Source organism: Dromiciops gliroides, chromosome 1, assembly GCF_019393635.1.
Source record: "Dromiciops gliroides isolate mDroGli1 chromosome 1, mDroGli1.pri, whole genome shotgun sequence".
Taxonomy (NCBI): domain Eukaryota; kingdom Metazoa; phylum Chordata; class Mammalia; order Microbiotheria; family Microbiotheriidae; genus Dromiciops; species Dromiciops gliroides.
This window is the reverse complement of record NC_057861.1, coordinates 1,641,193-1,664,133: the sequence shown is the minus strand read 5'-3', so window position 1 is coordinate 1,664,133 and position 22,941 is coordinate 1,641,193. Positions and strand designations below refer to the sequence as shown.

Here is a 22,941-nt window from a genome sequence, read left to right as displayed (position 1 = left end):
GTAAGCCAGGATGAGTAGGCAGAGAAAGCAGAAGACCATCGAAAACTTCTTTGGGGAAAAGGTAGACCACAATACATCCTCAGAAGAAGAAGAAAATAATAGGGTCAAAGCTCCAACATCCAAAGCTTCCAAGAAAAATATGAACTGGTCTCAGGCCATGGAAGCTCTCAAAAGGGACTTTGAAGAGAAAGTAGGAGAGATAGAACGAAGATGTAGAGAAAGAGAGGAAGGAATGGAAAGAGAAATGAGAGCAATGCAGGAGAGTCATGAGAAAAAAGTCAACAGTTTGAAAAGCCAAATGGAAAAGGAGAATATTACTGAGTGAGTGATGGATTCTTAAGTAGCCGGTCAATCATGGGTGCTGTAAACTCCCTGGGGGAGGACGACCAGGAATGAGGGGGTACCTTTGAGGTCTTAGTTACTAGGTATAAGGAATTAATTATGATTTGGGGTTTTCATAACCCTGTCTTTGCTTCATTATGGTCAGACTAAAAAAAATGTGAGCTTGAAAAGCCTAAGAGAGGATGGGTGTACTTTGGGAGATAATTGAACAAACAAGAGGAACTCTGATCACAGGGAACACTTATTGAAACTAAGTAACTAAGCCTCCCCTAATAGCTCCCCCAAGCCCACATGCGCCTGGCCAGATTATAATGGGGGACAGCCCATGTGGGTGTGCTGAGCCAATTGGAGACTCAGCATGACTAAGAACCGCCCCTTTCTGTGAGAGAGACAGTTAGAAGCAGTTAGAGGAAGAGGGAGAGGGGAGTTTTTCTGAGGAGAGTTTTCTGAGAGAAATGGGGAAGGAAGGTAGACAGTTAGAGGAGCTGTTGTTTGACCTTCAGACAAAAACAGAAGAGACTACAAAGCTAATTCTCCTGAGAGCTACAGATTTCAGGTGGTGGTGAGTTTGTGCTTTTGAGGCAAAGCTAGCTCTTTGGAGCTGGCTGGGCTGGAGGCAGTTTCAGGGCATCTGGGGCCTTTTTACCCTAGAGATTTATATATTGTTCCTAGCTCTATTAACCTCACTTATGTTTTAAATTTGTTCCCATTAATAAAACCTGTTTTGTGTTTTTGAAAGAGGCTGTTAATTTCTTTTCTTACCCTAATATTAAGGTGAGCCACCCCATTAACTCTTCCCATTAAAATTTGGCCCTTACACAGGGGGGGCAAGCTCTACCCAGGAGTGCTGGAGGGGCTTCCCTGCCCAGCTGAGAGGGGCTCAGGCACAGGACAGCAGGTGAGGTAGGAGCATTCCCCCCAGGACCACTCCCAATCAGACCTTCAGAGCTTCCCTCCACCAGAGTCAGGGGGAAACTGCTGACCTGTCCAGGGATGGGTGAGCTCAAGCTTGACCCAGGAGCCATCCTCACCACCCAAGGGAAGATTCACTATGTCCTTCTCACCCCAGTCCTCATACCTATAGCTGTAACCCTTCCATATGTTTGGGGCAAGCTGCCTCAGTTTACCCAAATAACTCGAGGAGACCACCAAGTCAAGCAAAGACAGATTTATTACATTCCCATGGGAATGGGCAAACTCAATAACTGAGTCGCAATAGCTAATACATGCCTTGACCTTTTATAGGGGAAGTCCCCCATACACTAGGGCAAGCTCACAATCTAACATCCAATCCTGTCTCACCCAGGGTGCATGTTTAGCTTGTGATCAATGTATGGAGACATGCATACATGTTCCAGGAACAAGGGGGAAAAGGGGAGGGGGAACAAGGTCAAACTGAAGGAAGAGGGAACGGGGGAGTGACAGTCAAATGTTTCAGATCTCACAGTTCCTACTGACTCCTCTCTCCCGGCCCCCATCTCTAAAGATATTCAACTTGAATAACAGGAAGAGTCACTCAGGTGTTTCAGCATTGTTTTGTAGTCGTGTTAATTTTAGAAGGATGACAGGGTTAAAATTTATCTTCAGCTATGTTGGGAAATCAAAGAAATAGAATAAAGAATAAAAGAATAATCCATTGTTGGGACCCTAGGGTCAAGGGGATTCTGCTCTGAGAAAAAGAGACATATCACTTAACATCTGGTCTCAACTTAATTGCCACATCCTGTGCTGAGCCCCGTCCTTTCTTCTTGAGTCCCAAGTATTGAATTGGTGGGCAAACTCCCTGACCCACTCAACAGGGACTGGGGTTCTGACACATGATGGATTCCAGATAAAACTAAGATGTAGCTGACAAGTGGGGAGACTGAGCAGAAGTATAAATACTGTTAATTGGCAATAAAACTTAAAGGAGACAGTGAGAATTTGACAAGCAATAAACTTTTAAACTAACTATACTGGGGCAGGGCTGGGTACCTTCCAGACCCCACCCTCAGAGTTTAATCTGACTCAAATCCATAATCATCTCATACACAAATATGTCTGGGTGACTACCACCTTTTCCAACAGACATTCTTCCAACCTTTTGGCTCTAACTTCAAGGTCTCAAATCCATCCCCATTCCTTTCTCTCAGAAGACCACCATGGCTCCTACTTTAGTCAGCAGGTTGAGATGGGTGGGAAAGGGAATCAGCATTTATATAGCACCTACTGTGTACCAGGGAGTGTATGGGGTGTGCAGGGAGGACCATCTCCTCTGGTGTGAGGGCTGCTGAGGCCTCTCCAGGGTGGCCCATCCACCTTTGGGGCCACCTGTCCTCCAACTCTCACCTGGGCTGCAGGAAGCTGTAGCATGTGCAGGGGTCACCCCTGGTGAAACCACCTGGGCTGGCAGGAAACCAGGCTGAGGGTTATGGACAGTTCTCAAAGCCCTCAGTGAGTGAAGGGCACGTCTGCCCCAAGCCTGAGAAGACGTGTCCTGTGCGGCCACTTCAACTATGAGAGACGCAGTCCCTGGGATAATAAATGAGGACTTGTGCAGCTCTGCCTCATTTAAACCCAGCTCACACAGAAGTCAAGAAAGGCCCTGTGATGTCACTGGCCCCCCACACCAGGCACGGTGCTAATATTGTCTCATTTGATCATCCAAACAACCATGAGAGAGGGGGCCATTATTTGTCTCATTTTACAGTTGAGGAAACTGAGGCAAACAGAAGTAAAGTGACTTGCCCAGGATCATATAGATAAGTGATGTTTAAAGGCTAAATGTGTTGTCTAAAAAATCTAACATGTGCTTGCCTTAAAGTAGGTTAGCTCTTATTTTTATGTGTTTATTGGGGGGGGCAGGGCAATGAGGGTTAAGTGACTTGCCCAGGGTCACACAGCTAGTAACTGTCAAGTGTCTGAAGCTGGATTTGAACTCAGGTCCTCCTGAATGCAGGGTTGGTGCTTTATCCACTGAGCTATCGAGCTTCCTCACTTGCCTTAAATTAGAAGCTTTAGCACCAGTCTTTGGGCATTAAGCATTTATTAAAACATAGTAGGTATTAGTAAAAAGGAAAACACTTGGAGTTCAGAAAGTTAAGAAAAGGCCTATCTATCCCAGAGTTCCAGCCTGGTCTGATTCTTCCTCAAGTCCCCCACCACGAGCCTGCTTCAACCATGAACTCTCCAGCAAACTGAGTGTGGAAGCTTTTTATAGGTCTGGAGCAGAGGCGGGCCTTACACGCTGCTTCAAGCTGATTGGTAGGCCTCATCCACATCCATTGGTTCACTGGACTTGAACGTGGTCTGGACTTGAGTTCAAAGTCCTTACCTTCTTAAGGGACAGCCAGGTGTGGTAACAACTAATTTACCTGCAGTAGTCTAATCAGTGAAGTCAATCACTCTCACTTAATTCAGTTTAGATTAATCTCCGGGTGAGGCTTTGAGTATCAGCCAAATCCCGTTATTTTCTCACAGATGGTAAGTTCTGGAGGCTGGATTTGAACTCAGGTCCTCCTGACTCCAGACCCCCTCACTCTGTTCACTTCAACACCAGCTGCCTCAAGATCATTCAGTAATTTTTTACAACTCAAAAAGTGGAACCTTTGGGCAGTGAGGCTGGAACTGCAAGAAAGTGAACTGTGAGTTCTTAATACTCTGGGCTCTGGGCAAGGGGCTCCCTGACCTGGGGCTGGGCCTGGGCCCAGGAGCCCCACCCAGAGCTTTCAAGGATGGGGAGGTAGCAGAGCTCAAGGAATGAGAGGGGAGCCTGGGGAGGGAGGGAAGGAGCAGGTGAGAGGCTGGGGCTGTGGAGGGAGGCAGGGAGGGAGAGCTCAGAGAGGGGGAAGGGGCCTCCCAGGCAGAAGAGAGGGAGGGAGGAGGGGAGAAGTTTGTGTCTCTGTCCTCAGCAGGCCCCTCTCTGGAGCCCATGGGGAAGGGCACAGTGGGGGCAGGACTTGGAGGGGTTTTTGTCTCACTTCCCCATCAGTCTGTATCACTGTGAACATCAGTACTACTACTCCACACCTGACAGTAATAATCAGCCTCATCCTCAGCCTGGAGCCCAGAGATGCTCAGGGTGGCCGTGTTCCCTGAGTTGGAGCCAGAGAATCTTTCTGGGATTCCCGAGGGCCTTCTGCTATCACTATAAATGACCAGCACGGGGGCCCTGCCAGGTGTCTGCTGGTACCAGTGTACATATTTACTACTAATCCCATCCCCCGCACAGGAGATGGAGGCCGTCTCTCCCAGGCTCTTGGACACTGAAGGTGGCTGGGTCAGCACATAGGAGGCCCCAGAACCTGCAAGGGAAGGACAGGAGAGCTTGGGCAGAGGCAGGGGCCTCTCTCCCCCAGGGAGATGCTGGCCCCTGAAGCAGCTGCAGGATGAGCCCAGGGCAGGACTGGGTCTGGCCTGAGACCCTGTGGGGTCTGAGCCCAGGGAGGGGGCCCTGGGAGGCCTCACCTGTGTAGAGAGTGAGGAGTGGGAACAGCAGAGGCATCCAGGCCATGATGAAGGTTCCCCCACAGCTCTGTGTCCTGAGGCTCCAAGCTGGGGCTGGGCTCCCCCAGGCCTCTCTTAAGAGCAGCCCAGGCCCTGCAGGGAGGAGGGGCCCCTCATGCAAATCTGCCTCTGCTCCTGAGACCTGCAGGAGGGGCCTCAGGGGGTGACCCTGTGAGCTCCTGGGTCTGGGGACAGGGCCGGGCCCTCCTGGCCCCTGGGGTCATCTCCAGCTGAGAGTCTGGGATTCTGGGGGTCAGATTCCTTCCTCCCCAGGCTCTGGGTCTGATGCTCCTGGACTCTTGTCACTCTAAGGAAGGGGCTTTCTCATCCTGCCCCTTCCCTATGCCCTGGGGCCTTCTCATGCTGGGACATCCCTCCACCATGCCAGCCCCCCTCCCACTGGTGACTTCCCCAGGACCTGCTCTGGGGACAACCAGGCTTCATTCCTCTCCAGCTGAGCCTCAGACCCTTTAGGCTGCCCCACTGTGTGCCCCACCCCGGACCTGTGCCTTGACCTTCTCCCCCCATCCCTTAAAGCCCCTTCATGTTCTGTCTTCCCCTATTAGATTGTAAGCTCCCTGAGGTCAGGGACTGTCTTTCTGTTTGTTTGCATTGGAGTCCCTAGCCCTTAGCCCAGGGCCTGGTGCACAGGAAGGGATGGAGAAAAGCTTGTCCTCTTGCCTCCAGTGCAGAGCTGTGTGTCCTGGGGCTGAATCATGGCCCCTGACCATCCAAAGGGACAATCACAACAGAAAGTGGGCACAGACCCTGCCTCTGGGATCCCCAGAACTCCTGCTGCTCTGGTCTCTCAAGGGGCTGCAGGGGAAGAAAGCCGGGCCCACCCTCACTCTGGGTCTCCCTTGCCCAGGTGTAAAGAGAGGGGATTGGACCAGGGGATCCCTAGGGTCCCTCTCAGCCCTGGCCAAAGGGGGCCTGTTTTCGTCTCTGATTCTGAGCAGACCCACAGACCCCAAACCCTTCGGGAGTCAGACTTAGGAGCAAGGGTCCAGAAAATTATGGAATTTTTATGTTCTTATCTTTATTTAATATTCAAGAAAACAGGAGATTGGCAGGTGAACATTTCTCCATATTCACAGTATCCTCTTAGACCCTGTTATCCCTTAGTTTCTGGGAATGATGCTTCAAGCCAGATGGGGAGTAGGAGGTCTCTCTGGGCCCCCAGCATCCCCATCAGAGTTGGAGAGACCACCCAGACCCAGAGCTATGACACAGGCTGAGCCTCCCAGGGCCTGGGGAAGTCCTCCCTGCCTCAGATTATTCTGGAGTTCAGGTTTTTCCCACTCTGCTAAGCCTTACTTCTCTACTCATCCTGTGGCTAGGTGGGGCAATGGTTAGAGTTTGGGCCTTGGTGTTTGGAAGATCTGCTTTTTTTTTGTTTTTTTTGGTGGGGCAATGAGGGTTAAGTAACTTGCCAGGGTCACATGGTTATTAAATGTCAAGTGTCTTTGGCTGGATTTGAATTCAGGTCCTCCTGGATCCAGGGCTGGTGCTTTATCTACAGCACCACCTAACTGCCCCAAGATCTGCTTTTAATTTTTGTCTCTGAGGCTTATGAGCTGTGTGACCCTTGGCAAGTCACCTAACCTGTCTGGGGCTCATTTCCCTTGTCTGTAAAATGACTGATTTACTCTGTTTCTATTTTTTTTTGGGGGGGGGAACACATTTCAGGTTAATAGACCTCATTACTGGCCTTTCTTTTTTAGAAAACAAAAATTTTATACATTGTTGACCACCTACAAACACCCTAGCATAAGCACATACTATTTCTGCAGAACTCTTGAGCCAAAGGTGATTTCTTTAGAACCTTTTTTCTCAAAATCTTGATTCCTGAGTCCCAGCTATTGTTGCCATTAGCTGAACAGTCCTGAGTTTGTAACCTCCATATTTGAGGTTTTGTTTTGTTTTGGCGGAGCAATGAGGGTTAAGTGACTTGCCCAGGGTCACACAGCTAGTAAGTGTCAAGTGTCTGAGGCCAGATTTGAACTCAGGTACTCCTGAATCCAGGACCGGTGCTTTATCCACTGCACCACCTAGCTGCCCTCTCAGATTTGGGGTTTTTAAGGTAAAGGGGCAGGCTCTTTCCTATGAGTCTGCAAAGATGACCAACTTTGCTCTCTCTGGGGCATTTTGGGCTTGTCCAACCAGTCTTCTCTCAATTTACAATCCCACTGCCAACTGCTTCAACAACTTCCCTGCTCTTCAAACACTCCCCTCCCTCTTCCAAAGGAAATGTAACGTAAGTGAAAGTCACTGCAGGGAAGGAGGGGTCAAGACATTGAGTCCACACAGTTGTTTCCCAGAAGGTGTGGTGGCTTCAGACACGAAAACTTTCCAGACTGAAAAATGAAGATTTTCTGTCTGTCGTCAAAGGTTAATTTATTGCAATACTCTGCTTTGTAGGTTCCCTGGCTGGGCACTCCATAGCACCACTGTTGATGTCTGCAAGGACATGGTAAGGATGCCTGCCCTCCGTATTGTAGCCCACAGAATGGGCTGTTCCAAGTGTCCCTTTAATGGGCCCAGAGAGGCCTCTTGTCAAGGGTCAGTGCATCTTCTGTGGAGCAGTGTTGCCTCCAGGGCCATCACAAGTCGTCTTGCCTTTTGTCTTGGCACTGAACTCTGAAGACTCAGGGAGACAGAGTGAGACCAGTGACCCTGTGTCACTCTGTCTCACTTACATCCAGTTCACTCTCAAGTGTGTAATTTCTTTGGTCCCCCTTGAAAATGAAGGACCAGGGGCAGGTATGTGGTGCAGTGGATAGAGCACTGGCCTTGGATTCAGAAGGACCTGAATTCAAATCTAGTTTCAGACACTTGACAGTTACTAGCTGTGTGACCCTGGGCAAGTCACTTAACCCCCATTGCCCCGCAAATAAAATAAAATTAAAAAAATAAAATGAAGGACCAACAGCAACAACTTGGAAGCTTTCCCTCTTTTAATGTAGCCTGAGATCACCTTCCATTTTTGCACCATTCCTACCACGGTGAATTTTAGGATGATTCACAGTACCCCCAAACCGTTCTCCAAGAGCCTCTCATCTAACCATGCCTGTCATATCTTCATGTTCCATGTTCCACCTGGGTCACAGGTTTGGCTGACCACCAAAGGAATTTTGAGGTGATAGATCTACCTTGAAGACTCTTCGTAAATGCCTTTTCCTCAGGGAGAAATTCCAAAGTCAAGATTTTGAATCTCTTCTCCACCTGAACCTTCTGATTTTGCTCTGCAATAATCTTTGGGTAAGCTTAGATGTGTTTTACCTCATTCTCTTCCTACATGTTTGGTGAACTTCCCTCTCAAACTGTCTGATTCAGCTTTCTCAGCACTGGCGTGGGGGGAAGAGAGGGGCCTCCTGGAAGGCTTGATGCTTTTGGGGGTCAGCCTGTGCTACTGCAGACCTGTCTGACAAGGGAGACTCAAATCCTACAGAACGAGTTCATTAAAAAGGAGCCGTAAGATTAACAGGCTTCTGAAGTCAAAGGCCATCAGGAGAGTTCTTTGTCTCTGCCTCTATTTGGTTTTTCTGTTTAGGATAGAGTTTGCATTTGTCAGGTAAGAAGGTGAGAATTCCAAAGTGTAGAAAAGGTGATTTTAAAATTTCATATACATCTAATGGGGGCCAAACACAGTAAAGAGAATGAGCCTAAAGGACGCCCTGTCCCCTTAGAGGAAGTTCTTATAGAATGGGGTAAGAAGGCCTTCCCAAGCAAACCAGGGCTGACAAAAAAGCTACTCATTAAGCTCTGTTCTACCTGGTTCAGGACTTTAAAAAATTTATCAAGGGAACCTTCATGGCCCAATTGTGGCTCTTTTAATGATCAGACGCTAAGGGATTTAAAATTAGTCAAAGGGAATAGAAATGTCAATGAATTCAATTAATGCTATCTTTGGAGCAGACAGATGCAGCCCAACGTTTGCTGGCTCAGTGCTTGTCCCTGTCACCAGGAAGGCTCAGGTGGGAAGGCCATGGAGGCCCAGACTCACACATCCTCCCCTCGGCCTCCTTGGTCACCCGGGCCATCAGAGAGCCAGGCCTCCTTCCTCTGGACGCCCTGGCCTGAGGCAGCAGGCCTGGGAAGCCAGAGGAGGGGCAGGTCCCAGGCCAGGTCCCCTGGAGCCTGAGGGGGCTGGTGGATCCAGGCCTGAGGAATGAGGGAGTTTTCTTTAAAGGAGAAGGTGGGGGGGTGCAGAGCATGCAGCCCCTGAAGGCTCTGCCTGGGCCCAGCAGGGAAAGGGAGATGAAGGGGAGGGTGAAGGCCCAGGGGACACTCAGGGGTTTGTGTCTCACTTCCTCAGCTCCCTCATTCACTGTGAGCTTTGGTATTATCGTCAAAGGACAGACAGTAGTAATCGGCCTCATCCTCAGCCTGGACCCGGGAGATGGTTAGAGTGGCCACGTTGTTGCTGCTGGAGCCGGAGAATCTCTCAGAGATCCCCTCTGGCCGCTCCTTGTCCTTGTAAATGACTAGCACAGGAGTCTGGCTCCCTTTCTGCTGGTACCAATAAGCATATTGTTTATCCAGCTGATCCCCGGCACAGGTGAGGCTGGCTGTCTGCCCCAGGGTCACAGACAAGGAGGGCTGCTGGGTCAGCACATAGGAGGCCAGAGAACCTGGAAGGAATGGAGGAAAGACCTTGTCCTGGGACTCAGCAGCTCGGGATCGGGAGGAGGGGAGAGCTCTGCAGTGCAGTCTCTCCCAGGGTGGGCTCAAGGTCAGCGCCAGGGCCCTGGAGGGCCTGAGTCCCAGGGAAAGGCACTGGGCACCTACCTGTGCAGACAGTGAGGAAGGAGAGGAGGAGAGGAATCCAGGCCATGGTGCAGACACCCCCAAGAACTCTGCCTCCTCAGGCCCCCACAGCTGGGGCTGGGCTGCCCCAAGTCTGTCTTATAGCCTCTCTAGGCACCAGAGGGTGGGACTTTCATAGAAATCCCTTGCCCTGCCCTCCCTTCATGTCCCAATCCCTTCCTCATGCCCAAGTTCAGAACTGTCCCCAGCACTGGGTGGGGCTTCTGCCTGAACAACTCTTAGTCTGCCCCCACGGAAGGGGCTGGGAAGGAAGCACCTGTCAGGGGTTCACACAGACCACAGAGCCCTAGGCAGGGTGCTCAGGGGCTGAGGACCCTCTGACTCCCTGCCAGGCAAGCTGGATCACCAAGCTCAGGCCCACAACTCCCTCTGGTGACCCTCGGCTCAATGGCAGCTCCTGGGAGGGGCAGGTGACAGGCTGCTGAACCCCTGCACCAGCACTGAGGGCCCATCCTCTCACCCCCAGAGGCATCTGGGAAGGACTGGAGCCCCTTTGGCTGGTCAGCCATGACACAATGCATGGAGAGCTATAGGAGGGGGGATGAGGAGAGCTGAGCACAATCATAGGATGACTTCAGTGTTCTCAGTGAAGTAGAGTGCAAAGTGGCCTGCTGAGAGAAGGAAGAGAGAGGTGAGGGCTTGAGGAGTGTGAAAAATAAATGTCAAATCCTCTGTGGGGGGTGAGGTGGAGTCCTGGGGAGAGACCAAGAGGGTTTCTGTCTGTAGGGCAGGGAGGCTTCAGGGAGGGGCATCTGGGGGGGACCTAAGGCAATTCAAGGACCTGAAGAGGAGGGTGGTGGTTCTGAGGTGAGGGCTGGGGAAGGACCCAGTGTCACCCTCCTCATGAGCATTTCCAGGGGGCAGATGCTGTGTGGGACCCAGGGGGAAAAGGCCTCCTTCCCTGACCTCCTGCCTCAGCCTGGGCTTCTCTCCCTTGGGCAGGGAGGCACCTCCAACTCTCCCTGTAGCACCATTCCCTTCACTCAGAAGGCCTCACTCATTCCTGGTTACTGTCTCATCCAGGCTTGGATCAGATCATGCCAAACTGCTCCATTCCTGGTTGTCACTTTGAAAATCAATCCCTTGCGGACACCAGAAGGTTCCCCCCTCTGTGCCAAGCCCTCTGCTGGCAGCTGGAGGGCTAGAATGTGTCCTGGGTAAGGTGTGGTCCTCAGGGTGGCTGCTGCTTCTTCACATCTCTCTTCCCTGCCCTGTATTTTACATGCCCAGGGGTGTCTTCCCTGAGGCTCCAAGCCTGGGCATGGCCATGATTCCCCGGAGAAGCTTCTGCCACAGCCAGGTGCTCTCCTGTGTGTCTGCTTCTGGCCAAGGGGCCCCTCCCGCCCAGCAGCTCCCAGCGTAGAATAAGGCATAACCTGTTAAAGTGTGGGCACCACACCAAAGGTGCTGGAGGTCAATCCTTTAAGTTGTGGTTGAATCCTGTGGTGAAGGAATCCTTAATGGGAATGAACAGTAGGTGTGGGGAATGAGAGAGGGCACTCATAACACTGTCTTCCACTTCTCCATGCTTTAAGGGATGACTCTGAGAACTTCAAACACTCTAAGAATCTGGAGTTGCCAGATATTACTCGGTGCATTTATAACAGCATCCACTAAAGTCAGTAGGAACATCTACAAAACAGCAATAGTCAGTGTCCTGAGGGGATCCAGCCTGTGAATGTGAGTGGCATTTGACAACGCAGCCAGATGGATGCCACTCATTTGAGTTCAAACATCAACAAACCCAATAAATATGGCTAGGCCAAGTCAATGTGGGCTATTCTTCAGACCTGCTGTTCCCAGAGCGGGAAGTGTAAGGCTGTGCTTTAGAAGACATCTTGCCTCTAGAATCCCATTTATTCTTGATCTCTTCCTGGGTGTTTCTGTCAGGCTTCAGGAGGATCACATAACATTTGGGAACAAAAATGCAGCCCAGCAGGCCAGCACTGGAGGCCAAGATGGAGAAGACCTCCACCACCACCATGGCCTTCCCTTTGGTGCTCTGGTATGTGGGCAGAAAAGAGGCCCAGACACTGCAAAACACCAGCATGCTGAAAGTGATGAACTTGGCTTCATTGAAGGAGTCAGGCAGGTTCCTGGCCAGGAAAGCTACAGTAAAGCTTGCCAGGGCCAGAATGCCCATGTAGCCCAGGACACAGTAAAAGGCAAAGACAGAGCCCTCGTTACACCTCAGGACGATGCGGCCAGATTCTGAGTGTGTGTCTGCCTCTGGAAAGGGGGGATAGGTTCCCAGCCAGATGGCACAGAACATCACTTGGATCCCTGAGCAGATGAGGACAACATAGTTGGACACATGAGGATATATCAGCTTCCAGATCCTATCCCCTGGTCTTGTGACCCTGAAAGCCAGAACCACAATGATAGTTTTGGCCAAAATGGAGGAAACTGCCACTGTGAACACAACTGCAAATACTGTTTGTTGGAGGAGACAGGTGACAGTGGTAGGATGGCCTATGAAGAGCAAGGAGCAGAGGAAACAGCAGGTAAGGGAGATGAGGAGGGAATAGCTAAGGGGCCGGTTATTGGCTTTAACAATGGGAGTGTCTTGGAACTTCACAAAGACCCACAGGACTAGAGCTGTCAGTAAGGAGAAGGAAACAGCCACGGAGACCAAAGTCATCCCCAGAGGTTCTTCCATGGTTAGGAAACTCACAACCTTGGGGATGCAGCCATCTCTCCACTTATTTGGATATTCATCTTCTGGGCACTTCATACACTGCTCTGCATCTGTAGGAGACAAACAAGGCTCAGGGTTTAGACTCAAAGAATTATGCCCATGCCCAGATAGAGCAAATAGTCATGACTTGCAACAATTGCTTCTGCCTCCACAGGACACAAAATCCTCTTTCCTCTTTGCTGAGAGACAGTGTCAGTGGTATGTTACATTAGGCCAACTGTATTCATGTGCTTTATCACTGATTGGGCTTGGATCACATTGATTCTCTGTATTCCTTTTATTGAAGTAATGATACATGTCCTTCCTAATCTATTCACTTAGAACAATAAACTTAGAAACATGAGCCTTTTTCTATCACATGTAAAGATGACTTCTGTGTATATGTCATGTTGTTCAACAACAGCTCTAGTTGTACATTGTCTGCACTAATCTCCCCTTTTTCTTACCAGATCCCAGGTAACCCCTTCCCACAACCAATTTTGTAGGTAAGTCATTTGAATATGTTCATGTTGTATCCTTCAATCTACTGGAAGCTTCCAGAAGGAAGGAATCATTTCCTTTGTATCTTTGTATTCCTACCATTTATCAACAAGACTGCCACAGACAATAGTTGACTGATTAATGATTTATTGAATACCTGGAGATTAATTATGGAGAAATCTTATTTTATTTTCTAAGTGGACTTCCTGTTGATTCTCATGAAACTGATTCCACTGCATGATTTATTCAATAGCATATTCCATAACCTTTAATGCCTTAGTTTAATCAAATACCTTAAAGTGAAATTCTCCTCAGATCAAAGAATGACTTGTTTTTTTCACTTATTCTTTGAATAGTACTTGGACCATATTTTAACCCGCTCCTTCATATTCACTTGAAATTTACCTTGGAAATGGCTTTCTAAATGCCCCAACTGGCATCTTAGACTCACCCTTTTTGTCATCAATCTGTCTCTTCTCCAGACATTCCTTTTACTCCTTCTTTTTTCCCTTTCTTTCAGGTACCAAACAAACATTTGAATTGCTTCTGTGACATCAGAGGTAAAAATTCAAATGGATTTTCTACAGGTGATGTCATGAGTCCCTATAGAAACTCTTTAATTTACTAAAAAAATATTGAGTAAGCAAATGGCAAATTGAAAAGCAGACCTTACACATTTTGCTTTAGGGTGTCAGTTAAGAAACCATCAGTAACTTGGTATTCTAAAGCACAATTTATTTTTTAAAACAATTGCAAAGCAGGATCAATGTATTCCATTCTTAAATACCCCTTACCAAAGCCTCCTTGTTCCCTCATATAACTGGATATTCTGGCTTATTTCTCTTTGGGCCAAAGTTCAGAAATTGCAAAACCTAATTATCGATATTCTTGGAATGTTGTTGTTCATCCTTCATTTAAAAACATGATCAATGACATTGTTATGGCAATACAGTAAGACCTCAAGAAACCTATATATCACAACCTCCAAGGCCAAGGGAAAAAATGCTCTATGTCTCCCACTTCAGGTATGAAGTGTGCAAGCACATGAGTCCAATATGCTGACAAGCAATACTAAGGTCTGCAAGAGGATATGCAGGATATAGGTGGATGCTGCTATGCAGCATCCCAGCCAACACATATTCTTCTGATACCCCATTATCAAAGATCCCCTCTTAGTTATCTGTCCCTAATCTTTGCATTTCCCCTGCCTTGTAATTTCCTTCCCTTTCTTTTGTAAAGATACAGAAGGTCAGATCTTCTCTTACTCCAGTGGGACAGTCATCATGGCAATCTGCACCCTGGCCATATTCCTCTTTCCTCATAAATGTCTCTTTATTTTACAAGATTCATGATGAACCTCCAATTCTTTGGGTGAGCTAGCCCTCTGAACCAGGTCACAAGTCCCCCCAAACAACATCATTAACCTGACTTCCTGACTTCCACATGAACTGGATTTGAGTGAGGTATATCTGAACAATGCCATCAGCCTCACCCTCTTATAGTAGCAGCCGGATGGGCCTGGGTCCAGTTAGGGGTGTTCTGGCCCTGAGGGGGCACTATGACCATGGAGAAATGCAGTTGATCAGTTTGCTGGGGTCAGTTAGAGATTACTCTTTCTTTTGAGAAAAAAAGTCATTCAGTAACCAGATTGTTGTTGGTCAAACAGATAAAACAGCCACCCAGAAAGCTGGGTTCTTTGAATTTACAACATGAGCTTATTTGGGAGCCATTCATGTTTGCTATGTGATTAGAACCAGGTAGTGACAATAATCTCAAGTTAGAAATGTGTTATTTTCATTAATCATTTATCCAAATAAATAACATCATTTTCAAACCCCCACCCCCTTCTCGCCTGTATAAAATTGTCATCTTCTCTTTTGTTTGGGGTGTTGAAGTTGATCTTCTTCTCCCAGCCATACCTTTATGGCTGTCTTAGGAACATACCATAAACCTGTATCTCCAAGTGAGTTGAAGCCTAGGCTTCTTCTCCCAGCTATGCCTCTGTGTGCCAAATAAAAAGTAAAAAAAAATCCAACCCTTTTACTTACATTTTGATTGGATTGTTTAGGTAAATAATTCTCTGAAAGAGGAATGTTTTCAAGAACCAATTTAGGGGCAGCTAGGTGGTGCAGTGGATAGAGCACTGGCCCTGGAGTAAGGAGTACCTGAGTTCAAATCCAGCCTCAGACACTTAACACTTACTAGCTGTGTGACCCTGGGCAAGTCACTTAACCCCAATTGCCTCACTAAAAAAAAAAAAAGAAAAGAAAAGAAAAGAAAGAAAGAAAGAAAGAAAGAAAGAAAGAAAGAAAGAAAGAAAGAAAGAAAGAACCAATCTAGTGGTAACACTCTCTTCCAGATTAATTGGAGTCCAGTGGCAATACCATGGCCTCTCTCCATGGTATTTGAACAGGAAAGCAATTTGCTCCAATGGCTTTTGCTGATTCATCTTGGAACAAAGATCTCACCTTAAATCGCATACTCTAAACATCACTCTACACCCTCAGACCCCCAGACTTCCTTATCTCAATCTCCCCCTTTGATTTACTACTTGACTGAAACATTTTTTCCTGGTATTACCTCCACAGTCATACCTTAGACTCAATCCCCCATGTAATCTAGCATCTGACAACCTTACACCTGGACAACTTTCATTCTGCCCTAGTACACTATCTAGATCTGGATCTTTATCTTTGATTTTATCTATATCTATAACTATCTATCTATTTTTATCTCTATCTCTATCATTATATACCCGCTAGATACCAACCATTGTATCTGGGACAAGACTAAATGACTTTGGTTCATGCAAGAAATGAAACAGCAGATTTTTTTTCCTATTGACTAAACTTCTTCTTGTGTATTGGGATTAAAGTCATCATGCCATAGGTAGTTATTTCAGGATATTTATCTGGTTTTCCTTTGTCTCATATGATCCTTTACTCAGACAATAATATTCCTGGGAGTTGTAGATAACTGTATAAGAATAACCTGTTGGTTACTTTTTAAATCAGTGACTCTGATAAGAGCATTGCCTATAGAAACTCACTCATCTGACCAGAAATTTCCCCTTCTGGGCATGGGGAGCAGTCAAAGCAGCAGGCAGCCTTCCCCTCCAAAGGGGTCTTCCTGAATCCAGGAGTACAACTGTCACTGCAGACCCCAGAGGGAACCTAAGATAGTAAGAGGAGAGTAGAATAAACATCTTTAACAGAGAACTATTGAGGTTTTGTGTAGAAAAAGGAAGATTATTTTCTATGTAACCCATGCTTCTACAGCTACTCCCACTGAGAGTGATGGTGTAGATAGAATTCTAAACTTGGAGTCAGGAAGACCTCAATTCAAACCCAGAACCACATATTTTTTATTTGGCCCTGGACAAATCACTTAATCTCTGTCTGCCTCAGTTTAATAAACATTAAAATAAGAATAGTAGTAGTACTTACCTGAAAGGGTTTTGGAGAGAGGAAAATGAGACATTTTAAAACCACCTGGCACATATGAGGTCCTCAATAAATGCTTCTTCCATTCATCCTTTCTTTTATAAATCCTCAAGAGAGAATAGAATCCTCACAAAAGTGGAAGTTTTACCTTTATTTTGGAGTAGCTCTCAATTCCTATGCATGGAGGAACACTAAACATATAGATAAAACACTGAAATAACTTTTTTTTTTCTGAAAGACATTAAGGAAGTTGGGTTTTTTTTTTTTTTGGCAAAGAAACCTCTTGAGAAGAGAATTTAAGATTTCCAGTATGATGTTTAAAATCTAATGTGTGGTTACTTTCATTCTGCCCCCAGTGTAGGGGGAAACTAGCTAGGGTTTACTTATAAGTTAGAAGCGTCAACACCAGTTTTTGGCATTAAGCATTTATTAAAGAGTAAAGAGAGAACATGTGGAGTTCAGAAAATTAAGAAAGAAACCTGTCTACCCTAGGGTTCAGCCTGACCTCTTCTTCGCCTTCCCTTCTCTGCCACCCACACAGGGTTTGGGAATGAAAAGAGAACAAGATAGGGAGAGGGAGAGAGAGAGAGAAAGAGCGAGAGCGAGCGAGTGAGCAAGAGAGAGAGAGAGAGAGAGAGAGAGAGAGAGAGAGAGAGAGAGAGAGAGAGAGAGAGTCACACTTCCTACTTCCTCCTTCCCTGTGGGACAGGAAGAGGTGGGGTCCCCACACAAAGCTCCAAGCTAATTGGCTGGTAGCATTCAATTCCATTGATTAACATGAATTAAAGGTGGTCCATGAATTGTGTGGTAACTTCCAGATGCTGATTTGACCTCAGAAAGGTCACCTCATGCTTTCTCAACCCAGGAAATAATATTCTCACACTCCCCCCTGTGCTTCATGAACAGCGGAGTAACTGAGGGAAACAGGGTTGAGTGACTTGCTTGGGGTCACACAGCTGCTAAGTGTCTGAGACCCAATTAGAAGTCATAAAGATAAGTCTTCCTGACTCCAGACCTGGCATTCTATCCAACAAATCAACTAGCTGCACATATAAGCAATGTAAAGGAAGAAAAAGGTAGATCAAGAATTGTTCCTGTCATTAGAAGCATGAAGTTCATATTTGAAATCTATCTGACCTTTGAATCTGACATAGTCCACACTATGGCATCCTCACAGACTGTGAAATCTTGACCTACTGGAGCCTGAGGGACAAAATGCCCTACTTTCAGCAGAACATCAGACCAATTGGGAAACATCACATAGTTCATAATGGCATATTGAGCCTCTGATCTTCTATTTTCGTCCACAAACACCTGGTCACCAGCGCTGTTGTTAAATTGGGTGCTCTTCAGGAAGGAGTGCAGCTGAAAGAGAAGAGAAATCTTCATCACTGGGTGCTACCTGAGGGAAGGTTTCCCTTATATGAGGGATGCTGGGCCTGTGAGAGACTTTCGGTGTATTACTATTGACCTTCATCTTCTTCAATTATGCATTTCAAAGCTCTGACCCATTAAAGAATTTCTAGATCATTCCTCTGTATCACTTTGAAAATATTCTTCTACATAAAGAATTGCAGTTCTATGGAAAGAAGGAAAACCTTCTACATACATGAGAAGGAAAAGGGTAACAATTAGACGTGAATTTCTGTTTTTAAATGACCAAAGAGTTCAGAAGGACCATATCTGAGATGAGGCTGTGTGGATGACATTATCTTGGATTCTTCTAAGTGTAATTGATTAGGAAGCTCCCTGGTGATGAAACTCCTACAAATGCAGAATAGCAGCTGCCATATGCATTGGCAAGTTATGCCCCTTCAGGATAACCCTGGCCATGGAAAGGATGAGTCAGTTGCACAGCATCACCTGAAAACCATGACTAAAATAAGAACTTAGACATCCTCCTCCAAGAGATTGTCAGGGGAAATTGACCTGATATTCTAGAAGTAGAAGCTAAAATAGAGATTGAAAGAATCCATCAATCACCTTCTGAAAGAGATCTCAAAAGGAAAACCTCCAGGAATATTACAGCCAAATTCCAGAACTCCCAGCTCAAAGAGAAAATATTGCAAGCAGCTAGAAAAAAGGAATCCAAATACTATGAAGCTCTAATAAGGATAAAATAAGATCTAGCAGCATCTACATTAAAGCACTGGAGGTCATGGAATATAACATTCCAGAGGGCAAAGGAACTGGGACTAGAGCCAAGAATCATGTACCCAGCAAAATTTTGTATAATATTTCAGAGGAAAAAATGGGACTTTAATGAAAAAGAGGACTTTCGCCACTTGTGATAAAAAGACCTGAACTGAATAGAAAATTTGACTTTCAAATACAAGATCATGGAGAATCATAAAAAGGTAAACAGGAAAAAGAAATCACAAGGGTCGTAAAAAGGTTAAATTGTTTATATTCATATATGAGAAAATAATACTTCCAACTTATTATAACTTTTTCACTAAGGAATACACAGAGGATACAGGTCTGAACTGAATATGAAGGAAGGGTATTTATAAAGCATTTATTTTTTGTGTATCTTCTTTCTTTGTGGAGCAAACCAGGTGGGATGTCTTATGTCTGGGGCAGATTTGGGCTTTGGGTCTCCTGGGCCCAGGGCTGGTGCTTTGTCCACTGTACCACTTAGCTAACCCATGATGACATCTTTAAAATAGGGTTGAGGGGTAGGAGGAATAGACTGGGGGAGGGGAAATGGGAGAGGTATACTGGGGAGAGGTAGCTCACATGAAGGAAACAAGATAAAAGCTTATGGAGGGGAGGGGAAGAGGGGGAAAGAGTGGGGGAATGAATGAACTTTATTATCATCAGAATTGGGTCAAAGAGGAAGTAACTTATATACTCAAGCAGGTATAGTCATATGTTTTTGCCCTGAGTAAAAAATGGGAGGGGAAGGAGATGGGGAGGGGGTGGAGAAGAGGGGAAGGAAAGAGGGGAAGGAGAGAAGGGAAGTTTGGGGGAGGGAGCTGCAAAAAGTAAAACACTTTCAACGAAGGTGATGTTATGCATAACAGTGCATGTATGGCATATATTAAATTGCCTGATTTCATAGAGAGATTTGAGGATGAGGGGGGAAGAAAAATTTGGAAAACAGAATTAGCTCAAAGACCTTACTTAAGCTCATCAGAGTGGGCTCAATGAGAGAATAATGCACACACCCAATTGGGAGGAGTAATCTATTTAACCCTACAGGAAAGTAAGAGGGGAAGAGGATAAGGAAGGAAGGGTGAATGAAGGGAGAGTAGAGCAAGGGAGTAGGCAGTAAGTAGCAAAACACTTTTGAGGAGGAATAGGGCAAAATAAGATAGAAAATAGAGTAAATATCATTGGAAGGGAATAGGATGGAAGGAAATAGTTATAATGATTGACGACAATGGCAAAACCTATGGTACCTACTCTGCTGGGCTATTATGAAGAAAATTCTTTGTCAAGTTTAAGGTACTATATAAAACTTGGGATGAATAGGATGCTATCAGAAAAACCTGGAAAGACCCACATGAACTGAGGCAGAGAGAAATGTACTGTATACGAAATAACAGCATTAGTGTAAGATGATCTGCTGGGAAGCACGTGGTTATATTCAGCAAGGCAATGACCCATTATAACTCTGAAGAACTTAGGAAAATTGCAATACACCTACAGAGAAAGGACTGATGGTATCTGAAAACAGACTGAAACACATTTTTTTTTGGACAATTCCTTTATATGAAGTTTTGTTTTTATCTGTATTCTTTCAAAATCTAGCTAATGTAGAGTTGTTTTCTATGACTACTATTATGTATAATTAAAAAAATTAGAGACAAAGTACTGCTACACATCATGGCATATGCTTATAACACCTACTCTTGAGAATACTAAGGCCATTGAATCATTAAGTTCAGAATTTCTGAGCTATAAGCAGGACAAAAGCCGATTGGCTGCCTCATCAAATTCTGTCAAAAATATAATGACCCTTTAAAAGAAGAAGGTCACCAGACTACCTAATGCCAAGCATCCCTGGTCAGGGAAACAGAGTAGGTTTAAGCTTCCCTGATGATCAGAATTGGGATCAAGCCTAAGAGGGACAGTTACAAGCCTATCCCTGCATATATAGGGAAAAAGTTTCAAGGAAAATATGAATAGTAAAAAAAAAATAATAAAATCTAGGTTTGTTTTTCTAGATACAAACTTCTACTTTTAGAGTCTCTCCAATCCACAATAAAGTTATAAGTCCTATATTTTAAAAGGAAATAGGATCACAGAGAGAGTCAGCAGCCATATAGAAACAGTCAAGGAAAGAGCAAGGTGTGAGGCACAGAAAGGACTAAGAGAATTTTCCTGAAAAACTGAGTACCAACTATCACAACAAAATCTGAAGAATATTTTGAGAGAACTGAGTTTACATCAGCCTGTGAAGTTATCCCGAGGAGAATTTTGTAGAGAGTTGACTGCCGTGAATGCTTGTTTATGTAAATGTCAAAAAAATTCAACAACTTCCATTAGTGGCTAAAGGTGATTGTATCCTGAATCTTTACCAATATAGATAACTTATTGAAACATTTTTGTCTAATTTGTTTAACTCAAAATGTATGATCAATAGAATTTGTGTTTCCCCAAGGCCATGATTACACTGTATTAATGAAACAGATCATCAAAGATCAATGGGAAAAGACATATTTCTAGTACATTTATCATGTGGGATTAGGGGTCAGATTCAATTAACTGAATAATGAGAAACTGTGCATCAATAATAGTTTGTGAGGAATATCACAACATGAACTTCATTGCTTAAGAACCCAGAATCACAATTAATGAGAAAATAACATATAAGCAGGTAGATAGGCTATGAAGACTGCTCACTGTCTTGTTTATCAACCAGTGTAGGACATTTTATAGGGGACATTTTACTATCCCAACTTAGAGTAATGATGAATAGCTTTTCAACAGTTACAATTGGCACAACCCAGAATAAAATTACTTTGGAGGTGATAGGTTATTCCATGAATGGAAGTCAACTAGCAAAATTTTAGCAAAAGGGGAGACTGTCCAGATACATCAATAATGAATAGATGGTACCTGACATCCTTTCCAACTCCAAGACTCTATAAAAAGAAAAACTGTAATTATTAACTTTATAAGCACAGCAACAAGCATTACAAATAAACAATATATTCTTTTTTTTTTTGGTGGGGCAATGAGGGTTAAGTGACTTGCCCAGGGTCCCACAGCTAGTAACTGTCAAATGTCTGAGGCTGGATTTGAACTCAGGTCCTCCTGATTCCAGGGCTGGTGCTTTATCCACTGCACCACCTGGTTGCCCCAATAAACAATATATTGTTTTTTTTTTTTTGTGTGTGTGAGGCAATTGGAGTTAAGGGACTTGCCCAGGGTCACACAGCTAGGAAGTTAAGTGTCTGAGGCTGGATTTGAACCCAGGTTCTCCTGAATCCAGGGCCAGTGCTCTATCCAGTGTGCCACCTAGCTGCCCCTAAACAATATATTGTTAAGGATCATATAATCAGAAAATGTTGGAAAAGACATTATTATCCATCTTGTCACACCTATATCCAAAATAAATTCTTGCAACATCATAGCTTAAAAGTGGCCACTAATTCAATATTACCTGCCATGAATGAGCCATTGCATGTTTTTCATCTCCCATTGATCTTTGTCTCATAAACATTTCATGGAGAGCCCAAGCCACAGCATAGATACTATTATAGATTGCATAACTAAAGCTAGACATAGCCATATCAAAAGAGCACAGAGGCAAGGTCTCTAAGGAAGCATTTGGCGAACATATCTCTTGCTCTGGGTTTTCTGGTTGATCTGGGCACAGAAAAGCTGAGAGCCAGAATCCCCTAAGTGAAATGTCATCCGGGTATTTAGAAGGTGTAACTGTCTTAAGAAAAGTCTTGAACCCAGGAATTTCATTTGTTGAGTATGAAAATGTGAGAGCGCCATGGAATTGTTCACCTTGATGCTGAAAGGGTCTCATGGTAATGTCCCAGTGAGATGTGGCAATCCACACCTTTGCTATTGGGAGAAAAGGGAGTTGTGAGTATCTCAGAATCATTAATGAATCCGTGTCACCATGGATGACAATCACCTTGGCTGATGATGTTAAGATCCTGGGCACAAACATCTCATGAGATTCCATATGTCTTCTCTCACTGACAGGGATCTTCTCTGTGAAGGACACACAAACACCATTCTTTACCATTTCCCCCCTTATTTCCCAGAGGAATTCTTCCCCTCTTATATCATCAGAGGCAACCAGACCTATCCAGTTCCATTTAAAATACACCAGTAACCGGACAACACCTTGGTGAAGAGAAGAGTCTTTGGGGGCCATCTGATAGAGTGAAGGAAACTGGACCTTGTCACTAAGAACAGAATCAAATGGACCATAGCTGACCTGGATGGGAAAGAAACATGCATCAGTTTTATCATGGCAACTCTGAGAGAATTGAAGCAAAATACAAATTCACAAATGAACCTTTTGTTGGTAGAAAAAAATATGTATAAATCAGTGCATAGTTTCTAAGTGGTATTTTAGTCCCTGAAAGTGTCTATATTTATCTCTCATTGAGTCCTCAAAAAGATAATGATTGAGTGAAGAAAGACAGTTCTGAGATTCTAATGTTACTTGTACTCCAGGCATTGTGTACT

At 45.2% G+C, this 22,941-nt stretch overlaps 3 protein-coding genes and 1 gene segment (V, D, J or C); all 4 read right to left on the bottom strand.

Moving 5' to 3' along the window:
- The window catches only part of LOC122733881 (immunoglobulin lambda-1 light chain-like), a 114,198-nt gene extending 109,329 nt beyond the window's left edge, over window positions 1-4,869 (bottom strand). Inside the window, exons 1-2 of the mRNA XM_043974602.1 lie at window positions 4,789-4,869; window positions 4,331-4,625 (exon numbers count right to left, since the gene is read on the bottom strand). Coding sequence (XP_043830537.1) covers window positions 4,331-4,625; window positions 4,789-4,834 — 341 coding nt within the window. The 5' untranslated portion in view covers window positions 4,835-4,869. The remainder of the gene's footprint in view (window positions 1-4,330; window positions 4,626-4,788) is intronic.
- LOC122733853 (immunoglobulin lambda-1 light chain-like) overlaps window positions 1-22,941 on the bottom strand; it is a 773,472-nt gene that overhangs the window by 115,116 nt on the left and 635,415 nt on the right. The window lies entirely within an intron of this gene.
- LOC122736580 lies at window positions 9,151-9,761 on the bottom strand. The segment is given in 2 exon segments: window positions 9,151-9,461; window positions 9,619-9,761. Coding segments are annotated over 2 exon segments (357 nt in total).
- Window positions 11,435-22,941, bottom strand: part of LOC122736574 (vomeronasal type-2 receptor 26-like) — a 31,048-nt gene continuing 19,541 nt past the window's right edge. Inside the window, exons 5-8 of the mRNA XM_043978899.1 lie at window positions 21,893-22,687; window positions 17,416-17,643; window positions 15,885-16,008; window positions 11,435-12,405 (exon numbers count right to left, since the gene is read on the bottom strand). Of these exons, the coding sequence (XP_043834834.1) occupies window positions 11,435-12,405; window positions 15,885-16,008; window positions 17,416-17,643; window positions 21,893-22,687 (2,118 nt within the window). The remainder of the gene's footprint in view (window positions 12,406-15,884; window positions 16,009-17,415; window positions 17,644-21,892; window positions 22,688-22,941) is intronic.